The 17,564-nt window shown below is 66.5% G+C and overlaps 1 protein-coding gene across 1 annotated transcript; it reads right to left on the bottom strand.

Moving 5' to 3' along the window:
• Positions 1-88: 88 nt before the first annotated feature.
• CASKIN1 (CASK interacting protein 1) lies at positions 89-17,148 on the bottom strand. The gene is given in 21 exon segments (XM_032425737.1): positions 89-1,502; positions 2,134-2,551; positions 3,146-3,347; positions 3,349-5,186; positions 5,267-5,405; positions 6,764-6,865; positions 6,947-7,057; positions 7,827-7,918; positions 7,997-8,081; positions 8,159-8,247; positions 8,353-8,454; positions 9,467-9,584; positions 9,767-9,861; positions 9,965-10,073; positions 10,154-10,262; positions 10,711-10,841; positions 10,973-11,068; positions 11,155-11,300; positions 11,514-11,611; positions 11,723-11,774; positions 16,984-17,148. Coding segments are annotated over 21 exon segments (4,326 nt in total). The 5' UTR covers positions 17,078-17,148; the 3' UTR covers positions 89-1,402.
• Positions 17,149-17,564: the final 416 nt, after the last annotated feature.

The following is a 17,564-nucleotide window of genomic DNA, read 5'->3' as shown; positions in this document are numbered from 1 at the left end:
TGGAAGGGGCCCCACACGCCCAGATGCCACCTTGGCCGATCCCCTCTGCCCGCCCGCATCACAACCGCTGGTTTTCGGCGTTGTTAAATTTTTTTTTTTTTTTTTTAAGAAATGTCAAAGTTGTGCCCAACACACGTGGATCAGCAAACACAATAGAGGAGGCCAGTCAGTACTTTTTGGAAAGAAGAGAGAGGAGAGAGAGAGGGCAGGAACGACCACACGACACAGCCTGGGACCATGAGCAGAAGCGTCCGCGGGAACTTGGATGGGGGAGGGCCCTGGGGAGGGAGGGTCAGGCACACCCTCACACGTGCCACACGCAGTCTGGCATGCATGCCCTGCACCCTCCGCTGTCACCTGGCTGGTGTGCCCACATTGCACGCACAGCTTCCCCAAAGCCCAGGCGCACCTCCCACCAGCACCCCGGGAGAGCAGGGAGCCCTCCCCACTAGCTCCACGGTGTGGAGGACACAGCCCAGCAGCAAGCAAGGCACATCCTTCGAGTTCTTCAGACGCAGAGAAGTTAGGAGAAAGAGAGAGAGGGGAGGGGAGGCCCTAGCGGAGCATGGATCCTCCCGGACCCCAGCCTCTTGTTTGTGCTACTGGGCCAGAGGTCCTGGACAGAGGGAGGGAAGGATGGACAGACAGACGGCCAGGGCCTCTAACAGCTTTTGTCTTGAGCTAGACTTCAGTGTCCTTACAGTTGGTAAATGGTTTTCTATAGAATCAATAATATTTTTTCTTTCTTTAAATATATATTTGTTAAAGTTATACCTTTTTGTTTCTTTGGGGAAATCTGCCTCAGCTTATTCCCAATAAATTAACACTCTCCATAGCTTATATTCTGGGGGGTACAGTGGGGCAGGGGCGCAACCCCAGCCCCAGCCCCTTGTGCTGCGCTGGAGCAGTGGGCGGAAGTCCCCAATGGGCAGCTCTGTGCTGGGCATAGGCCTGTGCTCTGCCACAGATTGGGGAGGGGGCTAAAGCAGCTGCCCACCTCCCGCCTCCCGCCCGGGCAGGCCCCACCTGGGCTCAGGGCAGGGGGCCGAGGCCGCCCCTCCTGCACCCGCAGCAGGCAGAGCCTGGCATGGGTGGGCGGGCGGCCCAGCAGTTATTGCACGGGGCGCAGCAGACAGGAACGGACACCCACCGGGCAGCAGCGTTTACCCAGAGCCCTTGGGTCCCCTGGCCAGGCAGTCCTCCAGGCCGGCTGTCCGGCCTGGGCCCAGGGGCAGGAGTTGTGCTTGTGCAGGGGACGACCGGGCCGTCCCCTGCGCCTGGCCCCCGTCGGCTGGCCGCCCTGCCCGCTCGCGCTGCGCCCAGAGGTGCCCACCCTGAGGTAAAGGTCAGTGTGCGGGCCGGGGCCCCGGCGGCGCGGGCGGGCCCGACGTGCGCGGCCGCGTCACTCCAGCATGGCGTCCAGCTGGTCCGCCAGGTCGTCGAACATGCTGCCGATGTCGTCCAGTATGCTGCCGGCGCTCTTCTCCTCCGCGGACGAGGGGCTGGGGGCGGGTGCGGCGTGAGCGGGTAGCGCGGGCGCGGCACACCCCGCCGCGACCCCTCCGCCCCCAGCCCCACCCCAGCCCCACCCCCGCTACACCCCCACCCCCCGACCCCCGGCACGGCTCGACCCCATCCCCGCCGCCCAGGGCCCCGCCCGGCACGACCCGACCCCGCCCCGCTGCCCCGAGTCCCTTCCCGTACGGCTCAACCCTAGCCGTCGCCCCACACTGCTCGACCCCATCCCTCTGCCCCACTCCGAGGCCGGACCCCGCCCCCGCTGTCCCGGGCCCCACCCCGCACGACTCGACTCCGTTCCCGCGGCCTACCCGCCCCGCCCCGGGCCCCGCCCCGCACGACCCGCCCCCACCCCGCTGTCCTGGGTCCCGCCCCGCATGGCTCGACCCCCACCCCGCCTCTGCCCCCCCCCGTCCCCGGCCCCCTCCCTGCTGCCCCGCCCCACAGGGCCCCGCCTCGCACGACTCGTCCCCGCCCCCGCCGACCGGGGCCCCGCCCCCGCTGTCCCCACCGCCCCGCCCTCGACTCCAGCCTGTGGAGCTGCAGCCTCGGAGCGCGCGCGGGCTAGAGCGGCGCGCAGACCCGGTCCCGCGCCGTAGCCCGCCCCGCACCTACCGTGCGCCCTGCGCGTCCTCCTGCCGGATCTTTTCTTCTACGGCTTGCAGCGCCGCCGCCAGGCACGCGCTAGTCTCCTCCAGCTTCTGCCTGGCGCTGTCTCCCGGCGAGGCGCCGTCGGGCGCGGCAGGGGGCCCGGCTGCGGCTGCGGCTGCGGCTGCGCGCGGCGGCTTGGCGGGCACGTGCAGCGCGGGCGCGCCGGGGGACGGGGGCTTGGCGGGGCTGGCGCTTAGCGAGGGCGGCGTGCTGGCCGGCTTGGTGAGGGCGGCGGGCGGCTGGCGAGCCGGCGAGGGCGCGGGGGACGGGCTGGCACTGCCCGACTGCAGCCCCGCCGCGGCCTTGGCCGGCTTGGGCGCCGTGGGCGGCGGCGGCGGCTTGGGAGACACGGGCGGCGGCGTGCCGTGGGCGCGCTTCACCTCTGCGGGGAGGAGGAGACTCACACCGGGGGCGGAGACACCGCGGTCCGCACTGTGGGTCCGGCCGCGGCCCCGGCCCCAGCCCCCCTCTGCCCCTTCGACCCCAGGCTCCCCGCAGCCGCCAGGGGTGCGCTTCCCTATGCATACCTGCCCGCGTCATCGCTTCCAAACCCCTACCCCCGTCCCCCTTCAGGTGTGGCCTGCTGCAATCATTGGCCCTTGGGTTGATTGAATACCACAGGGCCTTTGCACCTCTGATCCTTCTGCTTGGAAGCCCGCTCCCTCCCTCTTGGGCTGAGGTCACTCTCCAGCCTGGTCAGAGTTCTCCATGACCCAGCATCGTGCACCTGTCCTCCCTCCACAGGTGCTGTTATCCACGGGTTTCTGTGCCTCCTTCACTGAGCAAGGGGACGAACGTCCACCCTCCTCCCAGTTCTGGGCCGGCAGAGTTGTCCAGTGGGTGGGTGGGTGGATGAGAGGGTCTGAGGACACTTTCCCACCCCATTCCAGATGGCCTTGCTCAAATCCAAGAAGAGGAAAATCCCTCAGACCATGGAGTGGGGATGGGCCCTTCCCCAGCTGGCTCCTGCACCTACCTGGGCTGCCAGGACCTGGCAGTGGCACCTTCTTGGAGGCAGGCGTGGGTGAGCCCTGGATCTTGGGCACAGGCTGAGCCAGCACGGGCTTGGGAGAGACTGGCGGCTTGGCTGGCTTCCGGGTATCGGTGTCCGGCAGGGGCAGGGGGGGAAGGTGCAGCAGGTCAGAGGGTGGGGGTTCTGCAGGTGGGGGTGGGGGGGGGCAGTTCTGGGGGCCCAGCCTGCTCAGAGGTGGGTCTGCGGCGCACGGTGCCCGTGCCGTTCTGGTACACAGACAGTGGCGGTGGTGGCTCGGGACCTGCTTCCCGCTCCTTGGCCTTGGGCCGGCGCTTGACCGTGTCAGACTCAGTCAGGATGAACTTGACGTTCTCCTGCTGGCTCTGCTTGGCTCGGATGCGCCTTTTGAGCGTGGCACTGGCCTCCACCCTGGCCAGGGGCGGGCCCTCCGCACTTGCCTCACCCTTGGCTGGACCTCGAGATCGCTGCCGGGTGGCACCATCCTCCACAAAGTGGCCATGATCTGCAGGCCCCCCTGACTCCCCAGGCCCCCGGCGGGCAGTGGCCAGAAGTCCCGTGACCGGCCCGCTGAGTGTGCGGCGCCGGTTCACCACCTCACCGTCAGGCCCGATGGCTTCCTTGTGCTTCACTGAGGCCAAAACTGTGGCTACCCGGCCTGGCTCTGGGCTGGCAGGGCGAGGCGTGGGGTGGCCCTCTGGGGGCCTGCGAGCCACTCGGCCCCCGCCCCCGATGGACGACAGCTCTAGCATGGCTGCGATGCTCTTCACACTGCCGGCGCTGCCTGTGTCCACGCTGCCGGCCAGGTCACTAGCCCGCCGGCGCTGTGCCCGCACCCCCAGCTGGCCCTCCTCGGTCCCAGCCCCCTCCGTCTCAGCATCCGGCACCGACTCGTCGGCCAGGTTGGCGCTGGCCATGGCGGAGCTGGAGCGCTTGGGCGGGGGCGGGGGTGGCCCCTTCTTTCGGGGCCGCACGGCAAAGGACTGGCTGCGGTTGACATTCTTGTCGGTGCCGGCAGGCGCTCGCACCGAGTGGCTCCGGCCCACACGCCGCTGGACGGTGGCATAGGGCCCCGCGGCAGCTGGCACCAACAGCTCGTCCCGCTCTGGCTCACTGTCGGACGCTGCATAGCGATTCAGGCTGTGGGCTCGCTTCTTGGGCCGCCCTGGCTCCACGTCGGCCTCCGGAGGCAGGCACAGCGTGGGCACGGGCGGGGGCGCGGCCGCAGGTGCGGGCCCGGGGGCAGCTGGCCCTGCATCGCTCTCCACGGGCTGGGGTAGCACGTAGGCAAAGCCACGGTGCGTGGGTGACTGAGGCAGCGAACGGGGTGACATGGGTCGCTCTGTTGGTGGCAGCAGCTGTGGGGTGGGCTTCACCTTGGCTGTGGCTGGGGTGGGACCATGAGGCCCCCCCAGGGCCTGAGGGGAGCCTGGCTGGGCTTTAGTGGGCGTCTGAGGGGGTGTGAAGTGGCCGGCACCTGGTGGAAGGACCTGCCGCGGTTTGCCCGGCACTGGGGGCACACTGGCCCGCTTGACACTGTGGCCGTGGCGGCTGGGCCGGGTCTCCTTGGGTGGGGTGCCGGGGGCCGGCCCCTCATCCAGCAGGTACTCCTGGCTTCGTGACATCGGGCTGCTAGGCCCGGGGGGCCCATCACCCAGCAGCTCCTGAGAGCTGCTCATGTGCCGAGCCTGTCCACCCAGGCTGGGCTCCTGCCGTATGGAGGCCCTTGGCGTCGGGGGCAGGTGGTTGGAGGGCTTCTCGGCAGTGGTGGCAGCGGCGGCCCCCTCTGCTGGGCCAGTCAAGGCAGCCTGCAGCTCGCCACTGAGCTCGCTGTCCTGGAAGGTGGTCATCTTAGGAGACAGGCACTCAGCGGGGGCTGGCTCAGGCGGGGTTGGCGACTCAATGGCCATCACTTCGAGTGACTGTGGGGCCTTCCGGCGCAGGGGTCCCCCCTCGTACTTGGCATACTCTGCCTTCTGCAGCTCCGCCAGTTTCCTCACCGCCAGCATCAGCTTCTTCTGGTGTCCTGCGTGGGGCATGGGGCAGGTCAGGCCCGGGAGGGGAGCAGGGACTGGGAGACAGAGGGGGCCGGGGCCAGCGCCTCACCCAGCTTAGTGATGCCGATCTCCTGCAGGTCCTCCCAGGTGATGTCGGTGATGAAGTCGATGTTCTCGTAGCCGTTGTCCACCAGCACCTTGTAGTACTGGGCCAGGCCGATCATGGACAGCCACACCGCCAGGTTCGCCTGGGGAGCAAGAGGACACAGAGGGCAGCCCGAGCTGGCTGGCCACACCCTGCTCGCTGTTCAGAGCTTTCGGGGGTAGGGGCACCGGGCCAGCCTGGCACAGACAGACAGAAGGACAAATGGACAGGCCAGAGGTGTCAGCTTTGGAGACAGCGCAACCTCAGTAGGAGCCCAAGGCCAGCTCACACGCCTGTGCGAACACACGCAAACACACACACACAGGGACGACCCTATCCTCAGGACACCGTTTGGGGGAGGGGAGGAACGCGCTTCCTCACCTGCCGAGGCAGCCACGGGGACAGCACCCAGGGGGACACGGCTGGCAACGTCACAGACACAGACACGCGGCACCACCGGCCAGATACACACATCCACGCAGCCTGCATCCTGGCCATACACGGGCACCCACACCCTCCACGTCGTGCTCACGCCCACTTGCACACCATGTTGGGCACAGGTCACGTAGCCACAGCACACACGCGTGTAACTACCCATGATGTTCTTCACCCAGAACCACCTGTCCACACTCGCGGCTGAATATCACTCACCTACCAACACACAGCACACGTGGTCACCCCCAGGTGCACAGAGCCACATGCAGCCCACGGGACAGGGATGTGCTCATTGGGAGCACCCCTGAGCCGCTGGCTGAGTGGGCTGAGCCGGGCCGGGCGAGCAGGACCCCACGCGTCACCAACCCACAGCCCTGGGCGCCTTGGGTGACGGTGGGGTCTCTCCTGAAGCTCGGCGCGAGGCTCCCAGGCAGTGTAGATGCAACCGGCCTCGGGCCCACCTTACCCAGGCCCAGACCCTGTCGCACTGCGCCAGTGACTGTGGGTGACGGCACAGCCCGCGGTCTGCGTGGGTGTCCGCTGTCCACACAGCCAGCACGTGCCCCGGAAGTGTGGGTGTGTGCATGCGGTCGGCAACAGGCGCCTTGACTAGATGTGGTGCACGCGTGCGGTCTGTGTACACGAAGCAGACACACATCCTCCCCACGCACGGGCCTGGATGCGTGCCAGCCCTTCCTGTCCACATGGGGTCCCCTACGGCGTCTGGGTGCCTACGCGGTGGGCGGTGCCGCGGGGTGCTGGCTGGTGTGCCTGCCGTGGCCGCCCTAGGGTGCAGGGGTCCTGGTACTGCAGAGGGGCCCCCTCGTGGCTTCAGACCCTTGCCCTGACAGGCCCCAGCCCCTGCCCCGGGAAGGCCGGCCCCAGTGCCCGGGACGGACAAACGGAGGCCGTCCTCTGTACTCTCCCTGGAGCCCCAGAGAGCGGGTGAGGGCTGTAGCCAGGGAGGCAGTCAGTCTGTCTGTCTGACCACCCCGGGCACAGCTCCTGGGGTGCAGGGAGCCTTACGGGTTTGTGCTCAGGCAGCCAGTCGGGGAGGCTCAAGCCGCTGATCTCCGCGGTGATCTTCTTCCGGTGGCCCGGCTTGGTGACCCCAATGGCCGTGAGGTCCTAGGTGGAGGAGAGGCCCGTGAGCGGGAGGCTGGGGGCCCAGCTCGGTCACGGCTGGCGGCCAGCCTCTGGGCAGCTCACCTCCGGGGTCATGCGGCTGATGGTGGGCAGGTCGTAGCCGGCGCTGATGAAATTGGGGGCGTAGAGCTGCAGCTGGAATGTGGCGAGCCACTGGCTCACGGCCTCGGCACTCTGGAAGACACAAGGCAGCCGCTGCAGGCTCGCCGCCCGCTCGCCCGCCAGCCGTGCACCCCGGCCACCGAGCCGGCTCCTCCTCTGCTCAGCCGCTCAGTCCGCCGTCCGCTGGTCCCCCTTAGGCCAGGCCCGGGGCAGCCTGGCCCCGGCGTTCCTCCTCACGCTGTGCTCCCGGACGCCACCGAGGCGAGCTCCATCGGCGTCCGGCCTCCTGCCGCGGTCTCCACCGGAAGGGTCCAGCTGCCGTCCGATCCACAGGCTTCCCTGCCCATCCCCCCGTTCCTGCGCCAGGGACACCCTGCGGCGGCCCCACGTGAGGGGCTCGGGGGGCTCGGCAATGCGGCCGCTCGGAGCAGCCCCTCCACTCCCGCGCGGGTGGGCTCTGTCCAGAGGTGTGCGGTAGGAACAGCCCCCGCTCGCACCTTCCCGGCACACAGGGCCCTTCTCACCCCCACACACACCTGGGCTTGCCTCACACCCAGGCCTCCTCCACACACACACACACACACACACACACACAAGCGCACGTGCCCGGCTCGCCATCACCACCCACACACAGGCGCATCCCCTGCTCACCTCACGCCGTCACGCTTCCCGGTCGCACCAGCTCACACACACAACCCACACAATAGACAACACCTACACACACAGACTGACAGACGGACAGAAGTACGGGCCTGGCCTGTCAAGGGCCCCCCGCCACGCTGTGGCCAGACCCAGCAGGCTGCCCGGGAGCCCCTCCCCGCAGCCAGCCCGGGCCCTGTACCTTGCCCTCCGATGCTGGCTCCAGCTTCCTGGGCAACTGTTCCCCATACACCTGCCCAGCATGGGCCGCTGGAGGCTGGGCCCGGGCTGCACCTGGGGACGAGAGGGTGTGGTGGGGCAGGGGCTGCTCGCTGCGGGGGGGGCCACCTCCTGGCCAGGGGCTGCTCTTACCTGTGGAGCCCTCTGGAGGCTTGACAGGGCTGTCCCCGGGGCTGGACTCGGAGACGGACTTCTGGGAGAGCACTGTTGCCAGGAGCTACAACCCAGACAGGCAGGCTGGCCAGCGCTGCTCTGTGCCCCAGCCCCCCCCGCCCCGCCCCCCCGACCACCTACCTTGACCCCCTCGGAGCCTGCATGCAGGGTGTGGCCCCCACTGCCTCTTGCACCGGCCACGCCGCTCACGCTGCCGCTGCGATCCCCACCTGCCACCACGAGGGAACCCCGTCAGCCGGTGATGGCCCGGCCCGAGCCCAGGAGATGCCTCATGGAAGTACTGCGGCCCTGACCTCCAGAGCTCCCCCACTCACCTGCAAAAGGCTTCCTCAGCACCCAGATCTCCTCGGGGGGCGCGGAGGGCCCTGATGAGCTGCCCGCCTGCGATGGGCTTGGTTCGGCACCTGCTCGAGAACCTACAGGCCAAGCACAGCCTCCCTGAATCTTGGACCAGCCAGGCGTGGGGTCTGACACGGCGAGGGGGCGCCCCTGGCCTGGCCCCAGAGCCTGGGCAGAGCAGAGGCCCCTCAGGTCAGAACTGCAGCCTTGTCTGGCCCCGGCTGTCTCCAGGGAGCTGAGAGAGCCTCAGAAGACCCTTCCCCACCCTATACATTTCAGAGCAGGAGACCGTGGCAAGAGGGCCCAGGCCAGGCCGTCCTGCCAGTGGCCCTGTGGCCCTGGGTGGGGTGTGGGGAGCAGGGAGAGACATGAGGTCCCCAAAAGCTTAGATGACCCTGGGTGGGCTGGCCATGCTTTCTCACTGGCCCCCCTCTGTCCCTTCACCTCACCCGTCGATCTCCACGTCCTTTCTAGAAGGTAAGCCATCTCACTGATCCCCTGTCTGAAAGCAATCCATGCCCTGTGGCCTCGCCCCGCACCCTCCTTCCTCAGTCTGTGCCAGCCGTGTATGCTGGCCTCCTTTAGGACCCCGGCACCTCACGCGTTCTTCTGTCCCGGTGCCTTTGTGTAGGTCATTCCTGCTGTCTGGATGCTCTGCCTGGGGCCAGCCCCTCCCACTTCCTAGTGCCTTCTCCGACCACCCTGTCTAAAAAGCAGGTCTCTCTGCAACCAATGGATCACTAAATGGTACCCCAAAACTAATAACAATAAATAAAAAGCAGGTCTCCGTCCACGTTGTCCACGGCACCAGTTGGCACATTTGCTTGCATATTTACTTCACTGCCCCCTGCTCCCCTCCCTCCCTCGGGGTGAGCTTGAGGCACGAATGCCGTGCATCTGGGTCACCATCTATTCCTGGCGGCTGGTGCATACCGCCTATTAAATAAAGGAGGGAACCGGTGTGGGCACGCTGATGAGACAGCTGGCAGGACCCCACTCAGGACCCCACACCCAGCAGTGGCCTCGCCACCCAACACAAACGCGCTTGCTTCCTTCTGGTCCCCAAACCCAGGCCCGGGTGGGACTTACCTGCTCGCTTCACAATGGCCTCGCCCAGGGAGGATGGAAAGTAGCCCACCCGGTCGTTGCCTGTCCGGTTGTCATGGATACAGCCCTTCCACCGGCCATCCGGATGCTGCTCGAGGACCTGGCCAGATGAGATGGGGGAGCATGCTCAGGGAGACATCCCTCCAGGTCCAGGTCAAGTGGGTGGCTGACCTGGGCCTCCCGCCCCGACCCCCAGACTCCCCAGTTGCTGCGCGGGGCGGCTGTGGGGTGAGCGCCCGGGGTCCGCCCATCCTTGCTCCAGCAGATCCAGGCTGGCCTTACCGTGATGATGTCCCCAGCTTTCACGTTGAGGCTGGTCAGGTCGTAATTGTTGCAATAATCCTTGGTTGCCCGGACCTGCAGGGCCGCTGAGGCCTCTGGGGACATAGGAGGCAGACCCCCCCCAGTCCTGCGAGCTGACCTGGCCTAGCCGCCCCTCCCTCGCCCCTCCCGGGTCCCCCGCCCCAGCCCCAGACCCACCTCGCAGCAGTTGCTTGATCTCCTTGCTGGCCTGGGATGTGGTGAACTGGTGCACGATGTCCAGGGCTGTCTGGCTGTAGGTGTTCCTCACGTGGGCATTAATCCCACTCTGTATGTGCCAGAGGGTGCGGCCTGTCAGGAGGCCCCACGCTCCCACCGGGCTCCGCCCCCTTGGCCCCCCTGACTCACATCCAGCAGTAGCCGCACCACTTCCGTCTTCCCACAGAGTGCGGCCTCGTGCAGGGCTGTGCCGGCCTTGGTCTGGCGGTTAATGTCAATGCCGGCTTGGAGAAGGAGTCTGGAAGGCGGACGGCGGGCCGGAGTAGGAGCCCCTTACAGCAGGAGCCTCCCACCCCATCCCCCTGCTGGGCCCCCATTCCCAGGCGCCCCCCACAATGTGGTGTCTGACAGTGACCGAGCGTTTGCGGAAGAGCTAGCCCCCCCCCCCCACAGACGGTAATAGCTGTCGGGGTCATCCTAGCGTAGCCGCTGCCGGGATACCCGCTTCACAGACGGGAGAACTGAGTCTCAGAGATGCTAAGTGTCTCCACAAGGCCGCCCAGCAAGAGGTGGGGCCCCCACAGAGCCCAGACCTAGGGCTGGACAAGTCCACTCCCCAGCCCCCACCCCTGCAGCGTACCCTCTCCGGGCGGGGGCGGCCACTGACCACATGCCACGGCTGATGATGCAGCCAGAGGAGGAAGCCCGCAGCCGGGTCCCCCTCCTCTCCCCCGCCACGGCCATACCTGATGATGTCAATGTGGCCATTCTTGGCTGCCAGGTGCAAGGGGCTGGTGCCATTGGGGTCGGTGGTATCCCCCGGCCGGGGCTCCAGCAAGGCCGCACACATGTTGCTACTCAGGAGCAACTGGACCACCTTGAGGGAGGGGTCAGAGAAGGGGAGCCGGAAGTGGGGTGGGAGGTCACAGGTGTGTCTCCCCACTGCCCCCCTCCTGGGGGGGCAGCCGGAGCAGACAGAGTCCCATTCAGCTCTCTGGGGAGACTTACCCCAACGCGGCCGAACTCACAGGCCAGGTCCAGGGGCGTCTTCCCCGAGTTGTCCACCATGCACGGGTTGGACTGGTGCTGCAGCAGCATCTCGGACTGTGGGGCCACGGGACGCGGTCAGCCCCCAGGGCGGCTGCTGGGCTGGCGCCGCCCCGGCGCCCCGCCCCTGGGGTGCTCCTTACCACATCATAGTGACCATGCTGGGCTGCCAGGTGCAGAGGGATGTGGCCCTCGTCGGATGGGATGTTCACCGCTGAGCCCGCCTTCAGCACCAGCTTCATGGGCTCCTTCCGGCCCTGCCAGGCCGCGTAGTGCAGCGGCCGCATGCCTGGGAGCGGGTGGGGGCGGGGTGGCCATTGGGAGCTAGCCCTTGACCCCGCACCCAATCCGGGCCTGCAGGATGCTGATCCCAGGAAAACCTGTCTCGACCCAGACCAAGACTCTGGGCTGGGGCCTCCATCATGGGACCGTTTAGGTCTCTAGGGACTCCACCCCAGACCTCGACCCCCGCCCTGGCTCTGAGGTTCCTGGCGGGCCTTGCCTTTGTTGTCCTTGATGTCCACAGCAGCCTGGGCCTCCAGCAGCAGGGTGATCAGTTCCGTGTTGCCATTCAGGGCCGCGTGGTGCAGGGCAGAGAAGCTGGGGCAGGCGACGGGTGTGAATGGGCAAGGAGCCGGGCAACCCGGCCTTCCACAGGAGCCCCCCCACCGCACCCCATGCCATCCTGGTGCTCCCCGTCTGAGAACTCACCCATCGGCGTCCTGAAAGTTGACATTGATCTTCTTGGTGGAGCCCAGGAGCTCTAGGGGGGTGGGAGAGAGACAGTGAGGCAGTCCAACCCCGGCAGGCTCGGAGCCAAAGCTGTCTTAAATCTTTCATCAAGAAACATGCCTTCATTCATTCAACTCTGTCCCCTGCACTCAGCTCCAGGTACCAGCTTTTGGACCCCGGTTTTCCACCGAACTAAGGTGTTGCAAGTTCACAGAGCCAAGGGCTCTGGGCCCGTCCCCATGTGGGGACGGAAGCCAGAGCTGCGCACCCACACAGGCACACACACATGTGCACATGCACCCCCTCCTCGGGGACGCTGGCAAAGCACCTGCCGATGGCGGGAGGGAGAGAGCCGGCACAATCTGTTTCTCAGAAGGACCCAGATGGGGCCGGGGGTGGCCTGGGAAGGCTGGAACACCCGGAAATTGGGGTATCTCTGGGGGAAGATCTGCATCTTCAGGGTGCAGCCTCCCCCCAGTCCCAGCCTTGGGCCTGTCCATGTGGATGAGTCCTGCCTGGAGAGGCAGGAAGGGGAGGCAGGCAAGTGGGCTGGTGCCCCTGAGTGACCACACAAGAAAGGCCACCACATCTCCGCAGGCCCATTTGGGTCCTGGGATCAGCCCACCCGAAGCCGAGGGGCCCAAGCCCTCTCTTTGGGGCCCCAGTTTCCTCCTGGGCCTCCCCGGTCCTGGCCTCCACCAGCTGACTGCTGGAGGAGGGGAGCCCACCAACGCCCTCCCTGTGGGCTCGGGGCCAGCCGGACTCAGGCCAAGCCCCTGCCTGTCTGGGCCATGGTTACATAACCCATTTGTGGGTCAGTCACTCCGTGACGGAAGGACTGGCAGGACAGAAGCCCCTTTGTCCAGGCCCAGGACAGGGGTGGGGGCGGGGGTCCCTGACAGCAGGAACCCAAGGGAGTCGAGTCACAGAGGGGCTGCTCCAGGACCCGCTTGGCGACCCACAGCATCCAGGGCTGCTCTGGACTCGGCTCTCAGCTGCTGGATGCAGGGTGTGAGGCCCCGATGGCCCACAAAGCTCACGAAGGCAGATGGACCCAAGTCCAAACTCTCACTGGGCTCTTACTAGCCCTATGGCCTTGGCCTTGAGCTCAAAGGGGGTTTAAGGGGGCCAGGCTCATAGGCCTTAGGGCTTGTCCACCCTTAAAGCAGGAAGGGTCTGGCACAGAGTCGGTCAATAAGCGGCAGTTACTAATATTAGCTCTGTGGGAATCCCACCCCCACCCTCTGCAGCGAGGGGCTCCTCCCGCACAGAGGGGAGTGGAGGCATTACACGGCCCCGCTCTTTCCCCTCTGCTCGGCACTTTGCTGGCCCTGACGTCCATCTAAGGTGGCAGCAACACCACCCTTCCCTCCGTGGTCCAGGCCAAAACCTCAGAGTCAGCCCCAAGTACCTTATAGCGCCTCCACCAGCAAATCCTATTGGTTCTACGTTCAAGACCATCTCAAAGCACACTCAGAATCCTACTACTTCCCACCACTGCCATGTCCCCACCCTGACCAGGCCAGCATCTCTCAAAGGATCGCTGCCATCACTTCCCTACTGGCATCCCCGCTTCCACCCTGCCCCTGGGTCTGTCCTGCATACCACTGAGGTCAGGGGGACCCTGTGAGAACATGAGTCAGATCCCACTGCCACCGCTCCTCTCCCGAAGACCCTCCAACAGCGCCCGTGTCACTGGGGCTGAGGGCCAGCACTGGACAATGGCCCACAAGACACAGCCCTCCTGCTTCACTTTCTCATCACCCCTGTTCCAGCCACACAAGTCTCCTTGATGATGCTCCCACACACCGGCCGCCCCTGCCACAGGGCCTTTGCACATGCTGTGTATATGTGAGGGGTGCAGTTCTTCCCCCGGTTATCTCCATGACTCCCTCCCTCACGTTCTTCAGGACTTTATCCATATGTCACCTGCTCAGAGGAGCCCCGCTGGGCTCCCCATCTAGAACAGCAACCCCATCCTGTCCTGTGTCTGTTGTATTTCTCTCTCTAGCTCCTATCACTACTATTTATCTTGGTTGTTGTCCATCTCCATCACTAAAGTACAAGCTCCAAAAGGATGAGGGTTTTTTAAATCTATTTTGCTCACTGCTCTATCCTTGGTGGCTGAAACAGAGCCGGGCACCTATGAGGTGCTGGGTAAGCTGGCGACCCCCCCCACTGCTGTCCTGTAGCGTCCCCTCCCCCACCCAGGGCCACGCTCAGGATGTTCTCCCCCCCGGAACACTCCGCCCAGCTCTGATGTTTCCTGCCCCTTCTTGTTAGTTCCAGGGGAGCCAGGTCTCCCCCGCCCCCAGCCTGGCCACACCTGCAGGCACTGTCATTTTAGAAGGGCTAGAGATCAAGACCCAGGACCTGGCACAGACACCAGTGGGGAGGGGGAGTCTCCACCCAGAAGACTACTCCCTATAGAAGGGGGGGGGTCTTGTGAGGTCATCTCCCACCCCCCCACCCCCCGCTGCAGTTGCCCTCAGAGGAGAAAGTAGCTGGAAGGGGAAGAGGAGAGCCTGAGATCTTGGAGCACCCCCCGATTCGCAAGGGGGACCGAGGGCTCCCAGGGAGGTCGCACACTGGAAGCCCACCTGGTGCCAGGGAGGCAGCCCCTCACAGAGACAGGTACTCTGAATAAAGCTGGAGCAGGCATGGCCAGAGGGGCCTGGGCAGGGAGGGGGAAAGGGGGCATTGGTGCGACAAGTGGGGACCAAGATGAAGGCCCCAGAAACTCCTCCCAGGAGCCCCCTTTCTCTTTTCCCCAAGGGCACTCAGTCCTGCAGCTCCCACGTGGGTCATGGGCATAATAGACTTCATCATCACCCTACCCCATGTCATGGGCTCTCCCAGCTCCTGTCACTCAGTCCTCTAACTGCTTTCCTGGGACCATCCCTGCTCTTGGGTCAGCCCCAAACTCCAGGCGGCAGAGGCCCTGGGGAAGCCAGCCTTAGTCCCTCTCCCACCCTACCCTTGGGGCCTCCCTCCACCCCCTGCTCAGAGGCTCCTCCAACCACAGAAACCACTGGTCTGCCAGCCCCACAGAGCCACGTCTGTCCCCTGTAGGGATGTGGTCCTGGCCTCTGGTGGCAGCACAGGGCAGGGCACTCCCTCAGCCTCCCCAGGGCAGGCAGGGAGCTCTGGGCTAGACGCTGCAAGGGAAGTATTAGTGGGCCAAGGTGAGAGGACAGAGGCTTACTGGCCTGTAGTCTTCAGTGAATTTGGGGAAGGGGATGTGGGGCCAGAAGGAAGGGCAGATGTCCCCTGCTCAGTAGAAGGCCCTCCCCACCCTGGCAAGCTCCCTCCAGAGCAGTGTCTCCTTCCTCTCAAGGACAGGGGCCGAGGGTCCCGGTGCCTGAGCATGCATGCCAGGGGAGGCTCCCTTCGAGGCAGGATGGCACGGCTGACAGACCCCAGGGCAACACTCAGGGCTTGGGGTGGAGGGAAGGTGCCAGCAGGGGGTGGAAGTCATGGAAACAAGGGTTATGGGAAGACCTCCGGAGTCGGGGGGGGGGGCGGGGGCCTGAGAGAGCACCGCTGGATGCCCCCCACCCCATGGCCCAAACTCCAGCTGTACTTTGCTGAATCAAAATACATCTTACTCCAAAGCAGGCCAGCGTTGCCATGACAACCGAGCTAATTCATGGAGGGATTTCCTGTCTGATTTATTATGCCCGCCCCTGTGAGTCAGAGAGCTCAGATACGGGGGCCTGGGCAGGTGTCTCTCCCAGAAAGCAGACCAGGCAGGCACAAATGCAAAGTTCCAGGTGGACACCCAGGTAGAGGGACAAGTCCCCGCACCTCCTCTGGATGGCCGAATCTGATGCCCCACTTCCCTGGAAGCCCATCCTGGGCTGCCTTCGGAAACAGTCATAGTTAGCACTTCCTGAGCACTTATGAAGTGCCCGGGCTTCCTGTGGGCTCTCCCGCTGTTCTTCCAACAATGCTATGAGCCAGGAACCGCCAATGTCCCCATCTTACAGATGAGGAGACTGAGGCCTGGAGAGCTGGAGTCCTCGGTACCCAAGGTCACCTGGCCACTAGGTGGAAACCTTTACCTAGCCTTCCACCTCTCAATCTGTCCTCTGCCTGGAAGCCCTCCGTTTCTGAGCCCTGAGGCCCTGAAGCCCGCCCCAACTGGCAGACCATCCCTGGGCCTTGGGTGTGGAAGGCAGAGCCAGCCTGTATATGTGATCCTGCAAGGCTCTCTAACTGCACGGAGCAGACGGGGCTGCAGCCGGAGAAGGTCTTCCTGCCCCCACCACCAGCCCCAAGGCCCGCTCAGTTCTCAGCAGGCTTCCTGGAGAAAGGGGAGGGGCCTCCCTGGGTTACCTCCAGTCTCTGAGGGTGGGGTGGGGAGTGGGGGACCCAGACCCCACGTGCCATCCTGCGGAGCCCTGCCCGCGCCCGCACAGGTGCCCCGACACACTGACACGGCCATACGTGCGCAGCCGCACACGCAGCTGGTCCACACACCCATCCATCCATCTCCAGTGGCCCCGGGGGAGGCTCTGGGCTGAGCTGGGATGAGTGCTGGGATCAGGACTCCAAGCTCCCAACCCTTCCCAGGGGCCCTCACAGCGCAAGCTCAGGATGGCTAGTGGTAGCCCCATCCCCCCCTCTCCAGCCCCTTTCCCAGCAGGGAAGCCAGAGGGGACCAGGGTCCGTGGCAGGGTCTGCACCTGCCTGGAGCACAGCCTGCCCTGGGCTGGGCGACCTTGGGCCTCTGCTCTCCCATGAGTAAATGGCCCCCAGCCGGCCATGCCTGGGCAGCCACACCCCCAGCATGGTCCTGCCCCCCATTTCCTGCAAAGCGTGTTATTAAACATGGGGCGGGGAGGGGGTCTGACAGGAACCGGCAGCCCTGTGGTCGCCCCTCACTGCCCGGGCCCCCTCCCTCTCTCCACGGTGGGGAAGGGGGGGGGCGGCATCCGCCTTGCCCTTTGACGGTCCAGTAGAGCCCTCCAGCTGTCAGCCCGTAGCCTGGGAAGGGAGGGGGACGCCCGCGGCCAGGTGCCGGCTCGGGGGCTTGGGGGACGGCCGGGCGCTCGGTGCCGCCCCTCCTCCGGCACTGGGGGCGGGGGTGCGGACAGAGGGTCTGGGCGCTGCTGGCCCCGCCCCGCCCCCGGGGACCCGACAGCATCCCCCCCCCCACCCTCGCCGCCGCGCGCCGGGAGGGGTGGGGGGGCCGGCGCCCGCGGTGGCCCCCGCCCGCCCGCGTCCCCCGCACTCACTGGCCTTCCCGGGCCGCGGCCTCTGCAGCAGCCTCTGCGCGGTCCCCACGTCCTCCGCCTTCACCGCCTGCACCAGCTCTTGCTCCTTCCCCATGGCGCGGCCCGGCCGCAGCGACGCGGCTGCGCTCCGTGCGCTCGGCGCGGCTCAGAGGCGGCGGCGGCGGCCCCGCGGCCCCGGCCGCATCCTCTTGCCTCCCCCGCCGCCTCCTCCGCCACCCGCGCCCCGCGCCGTCCTCGGGCTCGGGCTCGGGCTCGGGTTCGGGCTCGGGCTCGGGCTCGGGTTCGGGCTCGGGCTCGGGCTCCCGGCGCCGAGGGGCGGGGAGCGCGTCACGGGCGGGGGGCGGCCCAGGGCGGGGGCGCGGCACCTGGCACCGCCTCCCGGACGCCTGGGTCCCCCTCCTGCGGCCGCTGACCTCCGTCCGCCCGCGCCGGCCGCGCGCCCGGCTCCTTGGCTCCGCCCCTACATCGGGCCCGGTGCTCCCGAGACGCCCCCTCCCCACGTGCGGGCCGCGCCGGCCCGGCCGGCCTCTGCGGAGAGTCGGCGGCCCGGGGCGACCGCCAGGGGCTGGGGACGGCAGCCG

The sequence above is a fragment of the Phoca vitulina genome, unplaced genomic scaffold, assembly GCF_004348235.1.
Source record: "Phoca vitulina isolate PV1807 unplaced genomic scaffold, GSC_HSeal_1.0 scaffold33, whole genome shotgun sequence".
In the NCBI taxonomy this organism is placed as follows: domain Eukaryota; kingdom Metazoa; phylum Chordata; class Mammalia; order Carnivora; family Phocidae; genus Phoca; species Phoca vitulina.
This window is presented reverse-complemented; position numbering and strand designations above follow the sequence as displayed.